Source organism: Hypanus sabinus, chromosome 13 (genome assembly GCF_030144855.1).
Source record: "Hypanus sabinus isolate sHypSab1 chromosome 13, sHypSab1.hap1, whole genome shotgun sequence".
NCBI lineage: Eukaryota > Metazoa > Chordata > Chondrichthyes > Myliobatiformes > Dasyatidae > Hypanus > Hypanus sabinus.
This window is the reverse complement of record NC_082718.1, coordinates 61,416,708-61,436,361: the sequence shown is the minus strand read 5'-3', so window position 1 is coordinate 61,436,361 and position 19,654 is coordinate 61,416,708. Positions and strand designations below refer to the sequence as shown.

Below are 19,654 nucleotides of genomic sequence, written 5' to 3'. Positions count from 1 at the left end.
GCTCTATTAGACTTAATTAGAGTTAAGACAGATGAAACAGCAATGGACAATCAAATACTGGACATAAATTTCAAAACTTTAAATTAAAAATTCAGAAATTGAGAATCCAAAAGAAATTGACTCTAAATTAAAAAAAATATTTCGGAAGATGGAATTTAGTACGTGGTTCAGGATCTCACTACATGACGCTCTATTCTCATGGCACAACGATCACAAGGAGAAAGTAATTAGAATCAGAAATACAACTTTCCTCAAAGTACTTGTATGTCACTGTACACTACCTTAAGAGTAATTTTCTTATGGGCATTTACAGGAAAAATGAAAATCTATATACTACTAAAACTCTCATGCTCTGTTTGTGACCTCCAATTAGCCCGAATGGTGCATTACAGCCGCACTTTTTGGGACTAAATTGACTTAAGATGCGCTAACTCACAGAATGCAGGCAAAGTTCAGGGTTATATATTCATATAAAATTGCTCAATCGCCAAAATCAACAGTCCCACTTTCACCTGAGAGTCAAGCCGCCATCATGGAAATCGGGACACGACGCATGCGCACGGCCAGCCTCAGCAGCGACACCAACCGGAGCAAAAGGGCAGGGCAGCTCAATTTCGGGCAGTCGCGTACGCTGATCACCATCAGTACGTGCAGGACTGGGACAGATCTAACTACCACCCATCAATAAGAGATCATTAAATCTTATTGTAATTACGTACTTCTCTTTCAATATTCTTATTAGTTTCTGCATAAAGGAATACAGAGTACAAGAAGATATATATTATAAGTTAAAATATAGTATCAAATTTAGTATATATAGTATAGTATTTGTGCACTTTATGCAGTCCTGTGTAGGTCTGTAGTCTAGTGTAGCTTTCTTGGTGTTGTTTTTTATGTAGTTCAGTCTAGTTTTTGTAATGTGTCATGTAACACCATGGTCCTGAAAAACATTGTCTCATTTTTACTATGTACTGTACCAGCAGTTATGGTTGAAATGACAATAAAAGTGATGTGACTTGACTTGACAAATACATTGTATTAAAAATACAGTTATAATCACAAAACCCTGTATTCATAAAAACTAAATTAAATCATAATATTGAGATATAATAATTTGGTATACAGGAAAAATTGTAAACCCACTACCAAAGTCAGAGCTGTTAGGAAAAGCAAGAAAAAAAAGGGGGGAAAACCCTTATCACATAATAAAATATATTATTAACCACCATCTGTACTTCTACAACAAATCAAAGGTTTTGAAAATAACTCACAAATGGTCCCCACAACGTATGAAAGTCTTGACGAGATTCAAAAACTGAACATCGGATCTTCTCTAAATTTAAGCATGACATAACATCCTGTAACCCATAATGACGTACTTCGAGACACCCATTAAATCCTTTGCTGCAGTCAAAGGACAGCAGTGACTATATTGCGTCCATTTAGGAGAGCGCCAACCACATCATCAAGAATAATCAGCTTCCTTTAGTATTACTGCTTCCTATCTTCTATCCAGCATTAGGGTAAAAAAAATATGGTCAGCCTAATTATGCTGTGTGGAAAGTGAAGGGGCATGCCAAACATTGTCCGGAAACGGCAAGGAGAGAGAGAGAACAAGAATCGGATGAGGCCAGGGCTGCACGACTCCAGGATCAAAGAGTCAGGACAAAAAAGATGAGAGAAGAAGAGACAGAGGGGGAGAGGCATGCACGTCTCCAGAATGACAACAACAGGCACAGGCGGAGGAGAGAGAAAGAGACAAAGGAGCTGAGAAATGCACGTCTCCAAGATCAGAGACAAAGAACAAACAGCAGAAGAGATGAAGAGACGGCGCATGAAAGGACTGCTCGTCTCCAGAATGACAACAAGAGGCACAAGGGTGGCAGATCAACCAGAAATGTTGCCATCAGAAGTGTCCTTCGTTAAACGAGGAGGAGCTGTATTTCCCTTGCTACGCGTCTTTCTTCTTTAATAAACTGGTTTTTCTTCTTCAATTTCCAAAGCAAAGCAATACAAATAGCATTAAGGAAAATTTAATGTTCATTCTGGTCACATCAGACTGCACTACCTTTCTCCCAATGGGTCACCGCGTTGTCTAGTAGTGAAATAAAATTAAACACAAAAGACTGACAAACAACCAAAGTGTGGAAGAAGACAAACTGTGCAATTAAAATAAACTTGCACATGCAGCCAGAAACAAAAATACTGCATCAGATGATGTGTGGAGTCAGAACAGGAACAATAGCGTGGCTTACCAAGGTCAACACTACACCAAACAGAATGATTTTACTCAGACATTATTCAGAGAATAGAGGAAGCTGAATAATGATGGAATCTAGTGAAGTTTTTTTTAATCAATGAAGTAGAGAAACTCACTGGAAATCACCCAACCGCCTTCATTCTAGTGTAGTAACTATTTGAGAAGCCATTAAAAATCAAATCCTATGAAGATTTGACAATGGCAAAATATCCATTTTATGTAAGGACTTTAACCTAAAATAAACTTTTTACTTTCTTTGTTTTCTCAGTTCCGAAGAGAATCAAAATATATTTTTTTAGAAAGCTGGGATTTTTTTTCCATATTGCAAGATCCCTACCAGTTCCTCAAAGAGATTCAGGAAAGAAACCCTGCAGAGTTCCCCAACCCTTCCTGGAGTTTCTGTGACTCCAGGCCTATTATTTTAAATTTTGGAGCTCTGGCCAGCGACCAGTCAGAAGATGGAGGAAAGGGATTTCACTCGGGTCCACTGACTGAGTGGAAAAAGGCAGTGGAGCTGATAGCAGTTTACTTGGAGCTCTGACCAGCAACCCAATGGCGTTGGGATTGAACAGCAAGAGCAAATTAAAAGATGGCAGGGAAAGTGCAGCAGCCATTGTTGGAGTGGACACTATAGCTCTTTGAGACTGAAGGCAGGAAGATGATTCCCGGATGGTACGTTGCCTCTGGATGCCAGGGTCTGGGATATCTCAGATTGAATCCTCAGCATTCTTAAATAGGAGGGTGAATATCCAGAGGTCGTAGTCCATGTAGGTACCAATGACATGGAAGATAAGTGCTAAGTAAAAGGGTAGTGCCTCCAGGGTTGTGATCTCGGGACTGTGACCCATGTCACGTGCTAGTGAGGCCAGAACTAGGAGGACTATGCAGTTTAACACGTGGCTAAGGAGTTGGTGTAGGAGGGAGGGCATAAGATTTTTGGATCATTGGGCTCTCTTCCAGGAGGGACCTGTACAGAAGGGACTAGTATCTTTGCAGGAAGGTTTGTGAATGCTGCATGGTGGGGTTTAAAATAGAGTTGCAGGGGATGGGGACCAGAACAGAGTGGAGAGGTAGTGGAGAAATATGTTGGTGAGACCTCAGAGTCAGGAATTCAAAGGTTGCGCACGGTGCCACTAGTGTCCTGAGCTCTGAATATTTCAATGCAAGAACTATCGTAGGAAAGGCAGATGAGCTCAAGGCATGGATCAACACTTAAAATTATGATATTGTAGCCATTAGTGAGAGATGCAGGAGAGACAGGACTCCATTCGGGGGTTCCGTTGTTTTAGATGTGACAGAGTGGGAGGGATCAAATGAGGAGGGGTGGTGTTACTGTGGTGAACTACGTGAGCCTGTCTGGACATGCCCCCTGCTGACTGCTCCTGTGGCTTCTCCCACAGGCCCCTGTATAAAGGCGATCTGAGGCCTATGCTCGGCCTCATTCTCCAGGACGTAGTATGATGGTCACTCACTCCTGGTTCCTTCTTCCAGTCAATAAAAGCCGATATCTCGCCTTACGTCTCAGAGTGAGTTATTGATGTGCATCAATTTTATTGGCTGGAAGTTTTAAAACATGGAAACCGTTTTACGTCCGGAAAGGTTGGATTTGGACCCTCAAGACCCTGAAGCAGCTCTTGCTTTTGAACTCTGGCTTGCATGCTTCCAATCATACTTGGAGGAGGTTCGTGCAACTGAACCCGCTGTTATGCACAGAATTCTCCTCTCGAGGGTCACCCCAAAAGTTTATTCCATTATCTGGGACCTGCCGACCTACGAAGGGGCACTGGACGCCCTCAAAGGACAGTACCTGTGGCCGGTGAACACCGTCTACGCAAGACATCGTTTAGCTACCCGGCGACAGCAGCCTGGCGAATTGTGCGCTGAGTTTCTCCGAGCACTACAGACACTCGTCCGAACTTGTGACTGCAAGACGCTCACGGCAGAACAGCATGCGGAGCTGCTGGTGCAAGACGCCTTTGTGATGGGACTGAGGTCAGTGTACATGCGCCAGCGGCTGCTGGAAAACGCCGATCTGACCTTACGCTTGGCGATCGAGATGGCCAATGCTCTGGAAGCTGCTCTGCACAATGCTGATGCTGTCCAGTTGCGCGATTCCCCGCCGGTTCCGTGGACACCTCAGACCCCGCCACCGGCGGCTCCCGGGAGCGAATTCGCCAACGCCACTGCCAGTCGCGATTCCACGAGCTCCCCGAACCTGACCACGGCTGCGGCCCGTCAGAAGCCAGTGCTTTGTTATTTCTGTGGACTCAAAAAGCACTCCCGACAACACTGTCCAGCGCGAGAAGCGATCTGCTCTAGCTGCGGAAAGCGGGGCCATTTTGCCAAGGTCTGTAAGTCTAAACTACGAGCGGAGTGCAGCGCTGCGGGTGAAACGTGGGGGCCGCCATCTTGCATGCCCAGATGTGGGCGGCCATCTTTGTCGGCGTCAGCATGACCCGCCCCCGACCCTCCGATGCGTACCGGGTACCCCGGATGTGGGCGGCCATCTTTGTCGGCGTCAGCACGCCCCGCCCCCGACCCTCTGATGCTTACCGGGTACCCTGACGGCTCAACTCTGGCCACTGTAACCCTCGACCAAAGTGCCCCACACCAGCTTGCAGGGTCCATGATGGACATCCGGGTGGAGGGGCACAGGACTAGATGCCTGTTTGACACAGGCAGCACTCGCAACATGGCCGGTAAGTTGGAGGATCAATTTGGCTTCTGAGTCGCATTCCGCAGACATCCGGGCGGGTTGTGTAGCGACTTTGGTGGTGCAAGGCACAGAATATCGGAACTTTGCGCTACTGGTCATGCCTAAACTGTGCGCACCTGTGCTATTGGGGCTGGACTTCCAGAGCCATCTCGAAAGTGTGACTATGGTATATGACGGGCCCCTCCCACCACTCACTGTCCGGAATCCTCAGTTCTGTGGGTCTTCATCACTACTGACCCCACACACACACACGGGCCCACACATCCCATCCAGAACCAGGCCGACAGTTGCGCTACCGACACCACTTGCAGTCTCTCCACCCTCAAGGTCCCTCCCCCACCGCTGTTCGCCAACCTGCCCCTGACTGTAAGCCTGTGGCAACTAAAAGCAGGAGGTACAGCGCGGGGGACAGGGCCTTCATTCAGTCGGAGGTGCAGAGGCTGCTCAGGGAGGGGATCATTGAGCCAAGCACAAGCCCTTGGAGGGCCCAGGTGGTTGTTGTTCAGACTGGGCAGAAAAATAGGATGGTCGTGGACTACAGTCAAACCATCAATAGGTTTACACAGCTTGACACATAACCCCTACCCCGCATCATGGATATGGTCAACCAGATAGCTCAGTACAAGGTGTACTCGACAATAGATCTGAAATCCGCTTATCACCAGCTCCCCATCCGCCCAGAGGACCGCCCCTACACCGCCTTTGAGGCGGGCGGCAGGCTCTATCACTTCCTGCGCGAACCTTTCAGTGTCACGAATGGTGTCTCTGTCTTCCAGAGGGAAATGGACCGGATAGTGGACCAGTACCAACTGCAGGCCACATTTCCCTATCTGGATAACATCACCATCTGTGGTCACGACTGGCCAGATCACGATGCCAACCTCCAACGATTTCTCCAAGTGACCGCAGCTCTGAACCTTACTTATAACAGGGACAAGTGTGTGTTCGGAACCACCCGCCTTGCTATCCTTGGGTATGTCGTGGAAAACGGGGTTATTGGCCCTGATCCCGACCGTATGCGCCCCCTGTTAGAACTCCCTCTTCCCACCACTCTCAAAGCCCTCAGACGGTGCCTGGGTTTTTTTCCCTATTACGCCCAATGGGTCCCCCATTACGCAGACAAGGCACGCCCCCTGGTCAAGTCTACCACGTTTCCCCTCTCTGCTGAGGCCCGTGCGGCCTTCAGCTGCATTAAAGGGGACATTGCCAAAGCTACGATGCATGCGGTAGACGAGACCGTTCCCTTCCAAGTAGAGAGTGACGCCTCCGATTTCGCTCTGGCTGCTACCCTCAATCAGGAAGGCAGGCCAGTAGCATTCTTTTCTCGCACCCTCCAAGGCTCTGAAATTCAGCACTCCGCGGTGGAGAAAGAAGCCCAGGCCATAGTGGAGGCTGTTAGGCACTGGAGGCACTATCTTGCTGGCAAAAGGTTCACCTTGCTGACCGACCAGCGCTCAGTTGCGTTCATGTTCAGCAACCAACAGAGGGGCAAAATCAAAAATGATAAGATTTTGCGGTGGAGAATAGAACTCTCCACCTACAACTATGATATCCTGTACCGGCCTGGCAGCCTCAATGAGCCCCCTGATGCCCTATCCCGGGGAACATGTGCTAGCGCACAGCTCATCCAGCCATACGCCCTCCATGCACAACTTTGCCATCCGGGGGTCACCCGATTTTAACATTTCGTGAAAGCCCGGAACCTGCCGTATTCCCTGGAGGACATCAGGACGATGACCAGGGACTGCCAAATTTGCGCTGAGTGCAAACCACACTTCTACCGTCCTGACACGGCGCAACTTGTCAAGGCCACCCGCCCTTTTGAGCGACTGAGTGTTGACTTTAAGGGCCCCCTTCCCTCCGCTGACCGTAATGTCTATTTTCTCAATGTTATCGATGAGTACTCACGGTTCCCCTTAGCCATCCCCTGCCCCGACACCACTGCCACGTCCGTCATAAAAGCCCTGCGCCAGCTCTTCACTCTGTTCGGGTATCCCTGCTATATCCACAGCGATAGAGGGTCCTCCTTTATGAGTGACGAGCTGCGCCAGTACCTGCTAGCTAGGGGCATTGCTACTAGTCGGACCACGAGTTATAATCCCCGGGGTAATGGACAGGTGGAGCGGGAGAATGCCACGGTGTAGAAGGCCACACTTTTAGCCCTTAAGTCAAAAGGGTTGCCGGTCTCTCGATGGCAGGAGGTCCTCCCTAAGGCACTCCACTCTATCCGCTCTCTGTTGTATACATCCACCAATCCATCCTCACGAACGCCTATTCTCTTTTCCCAGGAAGTCTGTCACTGGGACCACCCTACCAATTTGGCTGACGTCCCCGGGGCCAGTGCTGCTCCGGAAACATGGGAGGAGTACTAAATACTCCCCGCTGGTCGAGAGGGTTCACCTTCTACATGCGAACCCCCAGTATGCCTACGTGGTCTTACCTGATGGGCGGGAGGACACGGTCTCCATCCGCGACCTGGCACCCGCAGGTGCAGCAGACCACTACCCTGAAGACTCTCCAGTAACTATGAACCCTGCACCTGAGGTGACACCGTGCTCACCAGGCCCTACACAGACTCCTCACGACACTTATATACCGGGCGTATCGTACGCATTTATACCAGGCGCCTCGCACATGCGTGAGGGATCACTGGCGCCTAGTGGGCTGGAACAAGCACAACCTCTGTCTCCTGTGCAATCACCAATGTCGCCGGCATCCGTGCAATCACAGCCGGTGCTACGTAGATCACAGCGACAGATTCGACCACCTGATAGACTTGACTTGTAAGAAACTTCGCCACATGGGGACTCTTTTAAACAAAGGTGGGGTGAATGTGGTGAACTACGTGTGCATGTCTGGACACGCCCCCTGCTGACTGCTCCTGTGGCTCCTCCCACAGGCCCCTGTATAAAGGCGATCTGAGGCCTGACGCTCGGCCTCAGTCTCCAGGACGTAGTATGATGCACTCACTTCTGGTTCCTTCTTCCAGTCAATAAAAGCCGATATCTCGCCTTACGTCTCAGAGTGAGTTATTGATGTGCATCAGTTACTAGTCAGGGAAAATGTCACGGCAGTGCCCAGTCAGGACAGACAGGAGAACTCAACTGGTGAGGTGTTACGGGTGGATCTGAGAAATAAGAAGGGTATGGCTACAACAATGGGGCTCTATTACAGACCACCGAGCAGTCCGAAGGATTTAGAGGATCAGATTTGTAAAGAGATTGCAGACTGTTGCAATCTGTTACAATAGGTGACTTTAACTTTCCACAAATTGGCTGGGAATTCCATACTGTAAAAGGACTGGATGGGATAGAGTTTGTCAAATGTGTCCTGGAGAGTTTCCTTCATCAGTATGTAGAAGCCCCACTGAAAGAGTGTGTGATACTGGATCTGCTGTTAGCGAATGAGACAGGACAGGTGCCTGAAGTTTGTGTAGGGGAATACTTTGCATCCAGTGACCCCCAATGCCATTAGTTTCAAAGTAAGTAGGCAAAGAGGTACCTCTGGTCCACGGGTTGAGATACTAAATTGGAAAAAGGCCTGCTTTAATGGTATCAGAAATGATTTGGCAAGTGTGGATGGGACAGGCTGTTTTCCGATAAAGGTGTACTTGGCAAGTGGGAGGACTTCGAAAACAAAATTTTGAGAGTACAAAACTTGTATGTGCCTGTCAGAATAAAAGGCAAAGATAACAAGTGTAGGGAACCTTGGTTTTCAAGAGATATTGAGGCTCTGGTTAAGAGATAAAAGGAGGTGTATAGGCAAGAAGGAACAAATGAGGTGCTTATGGAGTACAAGAAATGCAGGAGAACAGGCATGAAAGAAATCAAGAAGGCATGGAGTTGGTCAGCAATCCATGTGTGGAGCCGGAACAGATGGGACAGACCTTAAATGAATTCTTTGTACCGGTATTTACTCAGGAAACGACACAGAGTGGCATGAGGTTCATGGACCCTCTACAGATTACAGAGGAGGAGGTGTTTGCTACCCTGAGGCAATTCAGGGTGGATAAATCCCCAGGGCCTGACAAGGTGTTCCAGGCAAGCGCAGAATTGATGGGGCCCTAGCAGAGATTTTTAAATCACCCTTAGTGGCAGGGGAGGTACTGGAGGATTGAAGTATAGCCAATGTTGTTCTGCTGTTTTTAAAAAGTCTCTAAGCATAAACCAGGTGAGTCCAAGTATTCTAAGGGACTGGATATATAAGTGTCTGGATAGACATGGACAGATTAATGATAGTCAGCATAGCTTTGTGTGGGTCGGACATGTCCAACCAATCTTGTAGAGTTTTTCGAGGAAGATACCAGGGAAGTGGATGAAGGCAAGGCAGTGGATATTGCCTACATGGACCTTAGCAAAACATTTGACAAGAGCCTGCATGGGAGGCTGGTTAAGATGGTTCATTCACTTGGCGTTCAGCATGAGGTACTAAATTGGATTAGACAATAGCTGTGTGGGAGAAGGCAGGGAATGGTAGTAGATGGTTGCCTCTCTGACTGGAGGCCTGTGACTAGTGGTGAGCTACAGGGATCAGTGTTAGGTCCGTTGTTCTTTGTCACCTGTATCAATCATCTAGATGATAATGTGGTTAACTGCATCAGCAAATTTGCAGATGGCACCAAGACTGGGAGTGAGTTGGATGGTGAGGAAAGCTATCATGGCTTACAGAGGGATCTGCAAGAGCTGGAAAAATGGGCTGAGAAATGGCAGATGGAGTTCATTGTAGACAAGTGCAAGGTGTTGTACTATGGTAGGACCAATGAGAGTAGAGCACTGAGGAGTGTGGTAGAACAAAGACCTGGGTATAATTCGTTGGAAGTGGCATCACAGGTAGATATGGTGGTAAAGAAAGCTTTTGGCACATTGGCCTTCGTAAGTACAGAAAATGGGATGTTACGCTGAAGATGTATAAGATGTAGGTGAGGCCTAATTTGGAGTATTGTGTGCAGTTTTGGTCACCTACCTACAGGAAAGCTGTATACAAGTTTGAAAGAGTGCAGAGAAAGTTTACAAGGATGTTGCCAGGTCTGGAGGACCTGAGTTATAGAGAAAGATTGAATAGATTAGGACTGTATTCTTTAGAACATAGAAAATTGAGAGCAGACTTGCCAGAGGTGTACAAAATAATGAGGGGTATACAACCAGAGGTCATGGATTAGGGAAGAAAGATGAGAAGTTTAAGCAAAACATGAGGAGAAACATTTTCACTCAGAGGGTTGTAAGAGTGTGGATGAGCTGTCTGCAAAAATGATGCATATGAGCTTGATTTTAACTTTTAAGACAAGTTTGGATAGTAGGGGTATGGAGGGCTATTGACAGCAGATTGACAGGAGAAGGCAGTTTAAGTGCTATTGGCATGGAATAGATGGGCTGAAGGGCCTGTTTCTGTGCTGTACTTCTCTATGACTCTATAACATGGTTGTTCTTAAATGTCCTGCACATGGCTAAACTAATCACAAAGCAATAAATCGAAGAGCCAGCCAACAAGTGCCATCCCAGGGCAACTACAGGTGGTAACTAGCATCAACCATCCCTCATCGTGGGAATAAAATTAAATACACTATATAAATAGACTGTAAAGAAGTATCAGCTTACCATCCTCTCAGTTAACAGGTATAAGTAATTTGGGTCCACTTTATCAAGCAATATGCTGTGGCGTATTGGAGATTCATCTCTCAGCTCATTCAGAATACTTGGGCGAATAACTTCCATATTTTCATCCAGAACCAGCTGCAATAAAAATCATGCAGTTAATTCATCTACTTCCATAGTCTGAACTGATATCTGACTTACAATAGCATAATATCACATAAACCTGCTAATCTTCATTCACATTTCTCATTATTGGCTTGGGAGAGTATACCGTGCTCAGACTGGCTGCTGAATCCCCCAACCTTACAGAGAGTCCACTTCAAAAGGCTAAGGTTGTCAAAGACAGTGTTCAGAAACAAATCACAAGAAAATATCCCTTCTGAAGGAACTCCGTGAGTCAGACAGTATTTGTGGAGCCTGAGGGATGCCCTACACTAAGACAAACCATTGAAAAAGTATCTTCCTTTCCTTTTTGTTACGTTCTTTTCAAAGCAAAACTATGCATAAAAGTGCAATATGAACCAGAACCATCCAGACATGCCAACAATGAGGATTGTTACAAGATATCACAACTTGGAGCAGAATACCTTCAAAACTGGAGATGCATATTGACTGCATGAGAAATGTGTCTCCTCTGCCTCCATTCATTATCAACAACCCTACAGTTCACACCACTTTAGCTTTGAGGTTGCTGGGCATCTTTATTACACAGGACCTCATGTGTGGAGAACACTATCTCCATTAACAAAAAGGCTTGGCGGAGGATGTACTTTTTGTGGTGTGATGGGCAAACCGAGTCTGAAAAGGGGTCCAGAATTGACCCTATGAACTGTACTGCTATTGAGAGAGGGAGGGGGAGGCGTCCAGCGCAAATGAGAGAGAGAGACGAGATTTAACGTTATGGTTCCTTTGTTGATCATTTACCTTTCTCCAAGGACACTTTGCCTGCTTGTAAAGATTCCTGCAGAGACAGCAGGGCAGAGCCGATTGAAGGACAGCTGGTGTCCAGCATGTGGAGATAAAAAGCAGGTCCGTTGGGACACACACAGACAGACCACGGGACACTGAACGAGCTTTGTGCACCCATGTGAAGGTGGGGTTTTTGGAGGATTGATTCGGGGAATCGATCAGTGGCTCACAGTGTGAGAAGATGCAACTGGTGGGGACTGTTTGTGTGTCCTCCCTTGCCTGGGTGATAGTTCCATCACTGAAGAATGGTAAGACGGCAATGGCTTTTCTCTCTCTCTCTCTCTCACACACACACACACACACTAAGTAACTACCTCTGAATTGAACTCTTCACCATCATAAGACTCTATCCATTTACCCCTAGGTTTGAAATAGACTAGTTTTGGTTCCTATTTCCACACTTCTGCATATATCATTGCTGACATGTTTCATATATTTTTGCATTTATATTACCGTATTGCTTAGTTTACTAATAAGCACTATTAGTTACTAGTAATACCAGATTCCAAAGTGTTTTCTATTTCTGCTGGTTCTTTAACCCAGTCACGGGGTACGTGACAGTGGCATTTGGTAAAATTCCATCTTTCCCAGAACATATTGGTTCTGTACTACAATGCCATCATAGAGAGTTTCCTCACATCAACCATTACTGTCTGGTTTGGTACAGCATCCTCTCTCAGCACACTGTATGAACACCACAGTGAAATGGTCAGCAGGAAAGGTCATTAGCTGAAGTCTACCATCACTGCAGGACTTGTATGTTTCCAGGACAGAGAAATGGGCAGGAAAATCATTGCAGAAACTCCCCAAGCAGCATACTGACTTTTCTAAATGCTCCCTCTTGGTCATTAAAATAGAAATCTCGCACTATCTTAAAAGTTTCTTTCTCCCAGACAGTTAATCTGATCAACTATTCTAGTTAGCCCATCCCACCACCTATTACCTCAGTCATTGCACTGCTCTGTAAACACTTTGAACCACTTTTTATAAAGCTGTTTACATTGTAAATACATGCTGGTGTTTATGTAGTTATGTACATTTTATTCTCCATTCATACTTTAACCTCTAACTTGTTTATATAACCATATAACAATCTCAGCACGGAAACAGGCCATCTCGGCCCTCCTAGTCAGTGCTGAACTCTTAATCTCACCTAGTCCCACCTACCCGCACTCAGCCCATAACCCTCCACTCCTTTCCTGTCCATATACCTTTAAATATTCCTTACAATTATTGAATGTAAAGGGCAAACACAAGGAAATCTGCAGATGCTGGAAATTCAAACAATAACACACACAAAATGCTGGTGGAACACAGCAGGCCAGGCAGACTAGTCCTGACGAAGGACCTCGGCCCGAAACGTCGACAGCACTTCTCCCTATTGATGCTGCCTGGCCTGCTGTGTTCCACCAGCATTTTGTGTGAATTATTGAATGTTCCTGTTTTTGTTGCATGCCATGCCAACACACCCAAGCAAATTCCTCAGTGGCCACTTTACTACCTACCTCTTGAACCTAATGAAGTGACGACGGAGTGTATATTTGTCGTCTTCTGCTGTGCTCGGCCATCTGCTTCAGGGTTCAATGTGGCGTGTGCTCAGGGATGCTCACCACTGTTTTATTTGATGTGTGGTTATTTGAATTACTGATGCCTTCCTGTCAGCTTGAAGCAGTCTGACCATTCTCCTCTAACCTCTCTCATTAACATAGTGTTTTCACCCACAGAACTGCCGCAAAACTTGAGAGAGTTTCTCTCTGTAAACTCTAGAGACCGTAATCTCCTGAAAATCCCAGGAGATTTGCAGTGGCGGTGGGGTCTAGGCCCAGAACATATTGTTGGGTCTTACAGCGAATGCTTAAACAAGCTAAATGCCGGGCCATGTGGATTGAAAAGGCAGGGTGTTGGGAAGATTTGTTTTTTATCCTCACTCTATATACATTGGCTGTTTGTTGGTCTTCTTTTTATTTTTATTTTGTGTTTCTTGTTTTGTGGCTGCCTGAAAGGAGCCAAATCTCAAGGTTGTATAATGAATACGCACTTTGATAATAAATGTACTTTAAAGTTTGCTGATGACACCACTGTCATTGGCCGAGTCAAAAGGGGTGATGAATCAGCATAGAGGAAGGAGGTTGAACATCTGGCTGAGTGGTGTCACAACAACCTCTTACTCAATATGAACAAGACCTAGGAACTGATTATTGACTTCAGGAGGAGAAAGCGGAAGATCAGAGGTGGAGACGGTCAGCAACTTTAAATTCCTCTGTGTTTTTTTCATTTTTAGAATATTTTTATTAATACATAATCTTCTACAACTATAGAATAATAGAAAACTTCAACAAATTAATATGTATACAATTAATAGAGCTGAAGAAAAAAAACTATTCGTAATATATAAAAATGAAAAAAAAATTATATATAGAAAAAAGGAAAAAAAAAGAACCCCATCTAACTGAGAGAAAAAAAAATTAACTACAAAAAAAACCCATTAGGAATCAACCCCCGGAAGCAATACGTTTAACCATCATCTAGATATATAGAAAAAAGTCATCAACCGCCAATTCACATTTTTTAAAAAAAGATGATAAAATTGGAAGGAAACCATATAGAATAATTCAAATTAAATGGTAATATTTGGCAAAAGAACCCCATCTTCTCTCAAAATCAAATCGTGGTTCAAAAGTTCTACTTCCAATTTTTTCCAAGCTGAGACATAACATTACTTGAGAAAACCATTCAATTAATGTCGGGGAAGAGATATCTTTCCATTTTAATAAAATAGCCCTTCTTGCCAACAATGTAACAAATGCAATTACATGTTGATCTGAAGATGAAATACCCTGAATATGATGCAGAACTATTCCAAATAGAACAGTCAATGTATTAGGTTGTAAATTAATTTTCAAAGCTTTAGAGATTGTAGAAAATAAAGATTTCCAAAACAGTTTTAATGAAGAACATGACCAGAACTTATGTGACAAAGTAGCTACTTCAGTTTTACATCAATCACAGTAATTATCTACATCAGGAAATATTTTAGATAGTTTCTCCTTTGTTAAATAATAACGATGGACAATTTTAAATTGAATTAAACAGTGATTGGTAGGAGAAAGCGGAGGATCAGAGGTGGAGAGGGTCAGCAACTTTAAATTCCTCGGTGTTATCATTTTGGTGGACCGATCCTGGAACCAGCACGTAAGTGCAATTTTGAAGAAAGCCCAGCATCATCTCTACTTCCTTAGGATTTTGTGAAAATTCAGCACGTTATTGAAAACTTTGACAACCTTCTATGGATGTGTAGTGAAGAGTGTATTGGCTGGCTGTATCATAGCCTGGTATGGAAACACTAATGCCTTTGAATAGAAAATCCTATAAAAAGTAGTGGAGAAGGACCAGTCCACTACATGTACTGCCATTCCCATTACACAGAGTGTTGTCGCAGGAAAGCAGCATCCATCATCATCCCTCACCACACAGGACATGCTCTCTTCTCACTGCTGCCATCGGGAAGATGGTACAGTGCCTCAGGACTCACACCCTAAGGTTCAGGAACGGTTATTCACCCTCAACCATCAGGCTCTTGAACCAAAGTCACTCAACTTCACTTGTACCATCATTGAAAAGTTCCGACAAACTATGGACACTTTTTCAAGGACTCTTCATTTCCTGTTCTCGATACTTATTGTTTATTAATTAATTTATTATTTCTTTCATTTTGTCTTTGGAGTTCATTGTCCTTTACGCACTGTTTGAATGCCCAAGTTGTGTGGTATTTCATTGATTCTATAATGGTTATTAATGTATTCTATAATGGATGTATTGAGTATGCCCACAAGAAAATGAATCTCAGGGTTATATATGTTGACATACTGTATATGTACTTTGATAATAAATTTACTTTGAACTTTAAAAGTGCAGACCTCTCTCATTCTGGCACCTCAGATCTCATGATCAGGTTTCTGGAGTGCAGCACGAACTCAAACGCCTGTAACAACGGTCAGTGGAATCCATTGTGCACTAAAATTGGACCCTCAGCCTGCAGCTCGTGAACTGCCATCTAGTAAAATTGTTAGAAAACTATGGACCATATGGCTGTGCGTGCAACAAGTTCTGCTCCTATACTTCGGACCGTTGCCTATCCCGGTCCTGATGGAGGTTTGTGACCCAAAATGTTGACTCACACTTGTTGCCAGCACAGACGCTGCTTGACACACGGAGTTCTTCCAGCATCTTGCCAACTCAGGCCACTGCCAAATAAAGCATGAAACTGGCCCAAGGCAAGTGTGCAACAGAGTACGGGTGTGCAACACCCAGAAGGAGTTGTCAAACTACAAGTCAGACATGGCCAGCTGCCTTATGGTGGGACCAAGCTAAGTTCAGCGCCATTCCCAAAACCTTGCTGTAGAGCAATCAGGAATTGGCACTGGTCCTTAAACACACACTCCCTGTGACAGCCTGGCAGGATTGTCTCAGTGAAGAGAAATGGCAAAACATTAGATCCATAGGAAGTGGTTAAATTCACACCGCTGAGTGTAAGGAGTTTCTACGATCTTCCTGGGACCACGTGAACTTCCTCTGGGTCCTCTGGTTTCCCCCATATTCCAAAGATGTATGGGAGAGTGGTAATTGGTTACGTAGCTGTGATTGGGTGACATGGGCTCATTAGGTCAGAGGAGCTGGTATCCTGTTGTATCTCTCAATAAATAACAAAAAAATAGAAGTCTACCAAACCACAGATTGGCAATATTCTCCCTATGGAATGTTCCCTGAAATGGCAAAACCAGCAGACTGTACTCTAGCAATAAGTCAATCCCAGCAAAATCTTCTGACAGAAATCCCAACACACAGCTGTACCACTGACAACACTAACCCAGATAACAATAGACAGTGAATATTTGCATATCTGGAGCCTCAGATCGGCTCATTATTTCTAAATAAAATTTACACATTGTGTTTTGACCTAAAGTACTTAAGCTATCCTCATTAGAAATAAAAGTGTACAGCTCCAGCAAAACAGTATGATGCCATTTTAGGAAGGGTTTTGTAAAGCTATATAGTTAACCTGTAAATAATGGTCCTGACCTTAATTAATTGTCCATCTTCTGTCCCAAGGAACAGTACAGTCCAGTTCTGCACCAATGTTGCTGACACTGAGAGCAATCCAGGGTAATTAAACAGTGGTGTTCTGTCTAATTGATTCTAAAAGGGAAACAAAATTAAGGACAAACTGTAAAAAGACAATGAAACTATTAGTAGTAACATTACCACTTTAATTAACGCAGGTATAATTTTCTTAAGTCACATCAAGTCAAATCACTTTTTATTGTCATGTCGACCATAACTGCTGGTACAGTACACAGTAAAAACGAGATGTTTTTCAGGACCATGGTGCTACATGAAACTATACAAAAACTACACTGAACTATGTAAAAACAACACAGGAAAAAACTACACTAGACCACAGACCTACCCAGGATTGCATAAAGTGCACAAAACAGTGCAAGCATTACAATAAATAATAAACAAGACAACAGGCACAGTTGAGGGAAGTAAGTTGGTGTCAGTCCAGGCTCTGGGTATTGAGGAGTCTGATGGCTTGGGGGAAGAAACTGTTACATAGTCTGGTCGTGAGAGCCCAAATGCCTTTTCCCAGATGGCAGGAAGGAGAAGAGTTTGTATGAGGGGTGTGTGGGGTCCTTCATAATGCTGTTTGCTTTGCGGATACAGCGTGCAGTATAAATGTCTGTAATGGCGGGCAGAGAGACCCCAGTGATCTTCTCAGCTGACCTCACTATCCATTGCAGGGTCTTGCGATCCAAGATGGTGTGATTTCCGAACCAGGCAGTGATGCAGCTGCTCAGGATGCTCTCAATACTGCTCCTGTAGAATGTGATGAGGATGGGGGGTGGGAGATGGACTTTTCTCAGCCTTAGCAGAAAGTAGAGATGCTGCTGGGCTTTCTTTGCAATGGAGCTGGTGTTGAGGGACCAGGTGAGATTCTCCATCAGGTGAACACCAAGAAATTTGGTGCTCTTTATGATCTCTACCGAGGAGCCGTCAATGTTCAGTGGGGAGTGGTCGCTCCGTGCCCTCTTGAAGTCAACAACCATCTCTTTTATTTTGTTCACATTCAGAGGCAGGTTGTTGGCTCTGCACCAGTCCGTTAGCCACTGCACCTCCTGACTTGTCGTTCTTGCTGATGAGACCCACCGCGGTCATGTCATCGGCGAACTTGATGATGTGGTTCGAGCTGTGTGTTGCAGCACAGTCGTGGGTCAGCAGAGTGAACAGCAGTGGACTGAGCACACAACCCTGGGGAGCCCCTGTACTCAGTGTGATGGTGCTGGAGATGCTGCTCCTGATCCGGACTGACTGAGATCTCCCAGTCGGGAAGTCTAGGATCCAGTTGCAGAGGGAGGTGATCAGGCCCAGTAGGCTCAGCTTTCCAATCAGTTTCTGAGGGATGATTGTGTTGAATGCTGAACTGAAGTCTATGAACAGCATCCGAACTTACGTATCTTTTTTGTCCAGGTGGGTTAGGGCCAGGTGGAGGGTGATGGCAATGGGATCGTCTGTTGAGCGGTTGGGGCGGTACGCGAACTGCAGGGGGTCCAGTGAGGGGGGCAGCAGGGTCTTGATATGCCTCATGACGAGCCTCTCGAAACACTTCATGATGATGGATGTGAGTGCAACGGGATGGTAGTCATTGAGGCAGGACACTGAAGACTTTCAGCACGGGGACGATGATGGTGGCCTTGAAGCATGTTGGAACGGTGGCGCTGCTCAGTGAGATGTTGAAGATGTCAGTGAGAACATCTGCTAGCTGGTCTGCACATCCTCTGAGCACTCTACCAGGAATATTGTCTGGTCCAGCAGCATTCTGTGGGCTGACCCTGCACAGAGCTCTTCTCACATCGGCCACGGTGAGACACAGCACCTGGTCATTTGGAGAAGGGGTGGACTTCCTCACCACCATGTCAACATCATGTTCTTTTGTTCTCTCTCTCCCTTCCCCTTTCTCCCCACACCACCCCCCACCACCAGTGTCCTTCCTTCTTTATCCTCCTGAGTCTCTCTCTCCCTCATATCCCAAAGTATCTTCCTGAATATGACTCTGATTCTAATTGATGTAGCAGATATTAATTCAAGCGAGATCCATTCTTCATTTCTTATTGTAGATTGCAAGCGGTGATCAGTTTGAGTTTAACAGGACACCTTTGCAAACAAACCGTATTATTTAACAGACCACTGACTGCAGGCCCACACCACAGGTTGGCTGCTAAGAGGTAGTTCTCATAAGCTTCAACCAAACGTTAGACAATGGGGTTATGTTAATTGACTTGTAACAAACCAGGCAACTATGGGCTAAGTTATTTGTACCAATGTATCCAAATTCAAGGAAGCTTGCAAAGCAGTCTGATACGATCACCTAGCACATCAAACATGGCATAGCTTATCTATCAATAGTTTGGATATTTTTGTGCTCGGGTAGTCAGCTCTCACATCAGGAATCTCGGGCATCAGAGAATCTCGGGTTCTCTGTCCTTAGAAGCTTTTAAACAATCTACATGAATCAGTTTGCCCAGAAAAGACATTTGAATCTTCAAGGCATCTTATCAACCACATTGTGCTTCTACTGCAAATGTGTACTTCAAAGGACTCACTTGTCAGACAGAGAATATTGAAGTAAGCAAGTCATTGTAGCTTTTGAAATTGCATTGCATTTTTTACTATTAGCAATCTCCTCAAGAATATAAAGTCTTGATGTACTTTGAGTTTAGGAAACTCTACCGAGAGGATCTCCAAGCAAGTGCCTGTTTGTCATGATGAATAAACACTTCCATATTTATCAACTTCTCCTGTTTCTCCAGTCACAACATGGTCCAAATGATCCAAGATTCCCATCCAAGCTAGTCCCATTTGACAGTGTTTGGTCCATATCCCTCTAAACCTTTCCTATCCACGTACCTGTCCAAGTACCCTTAAATGTTGTCAGCCACTTCCTGGCATGAGCAGATACATTAGGGGCATATAAGAAATTCTGATAGGCACGTAGATGATAGAAAAATGGAAGACAATGTAGAAGGGAAGGGGTATTTTTAACTTTTATTTAGTGACATG

The 19,654-nt window shown here is 45.1% G+C and overlaps 1 protein-coding gene across 4 annotated transcripts in view; it reads right to left on the bottom strand.

Annotated features, from left to right (window-relative positions):
• LOC132403917 (plexin-D1-like) overlaps positions 1 to 19,654 on the bottom strand; it is a 40,145-nt gene that overhangs the window by 12,324 nt on the left and 8,167 nt on the right. For 2 of the 4 annotated variants that reach the window (XR_009515389.1, XR_009515390.1), the window contains exons 2-4: positions 16,616 to 16,732; positions 10,571 to 10,705; positions 513 to 671 (exon numbers count right to left, since the gene is read on the bottom strand). Coding sequence is in view for 1 of the 4 variants with exons in the window: in XM_059987741.1 (XP_059843724.1) it covers positions 10,571 to 10,705; positions 16,616 to 16,732 (252 nt within the window). In the remaining 3 variants the exon portion in view is untranslated. Of the gene's footprint in view, positions 1 to 436; positions 672 to 10,570; positions 10,706 to 16,615; positions 16,733 to 19,654 lie in introns of all 4 variants that reach the window. The other 2 variants (XR_009515391.1, XM_059987741.1) reach the window with 2 other exon arrangements.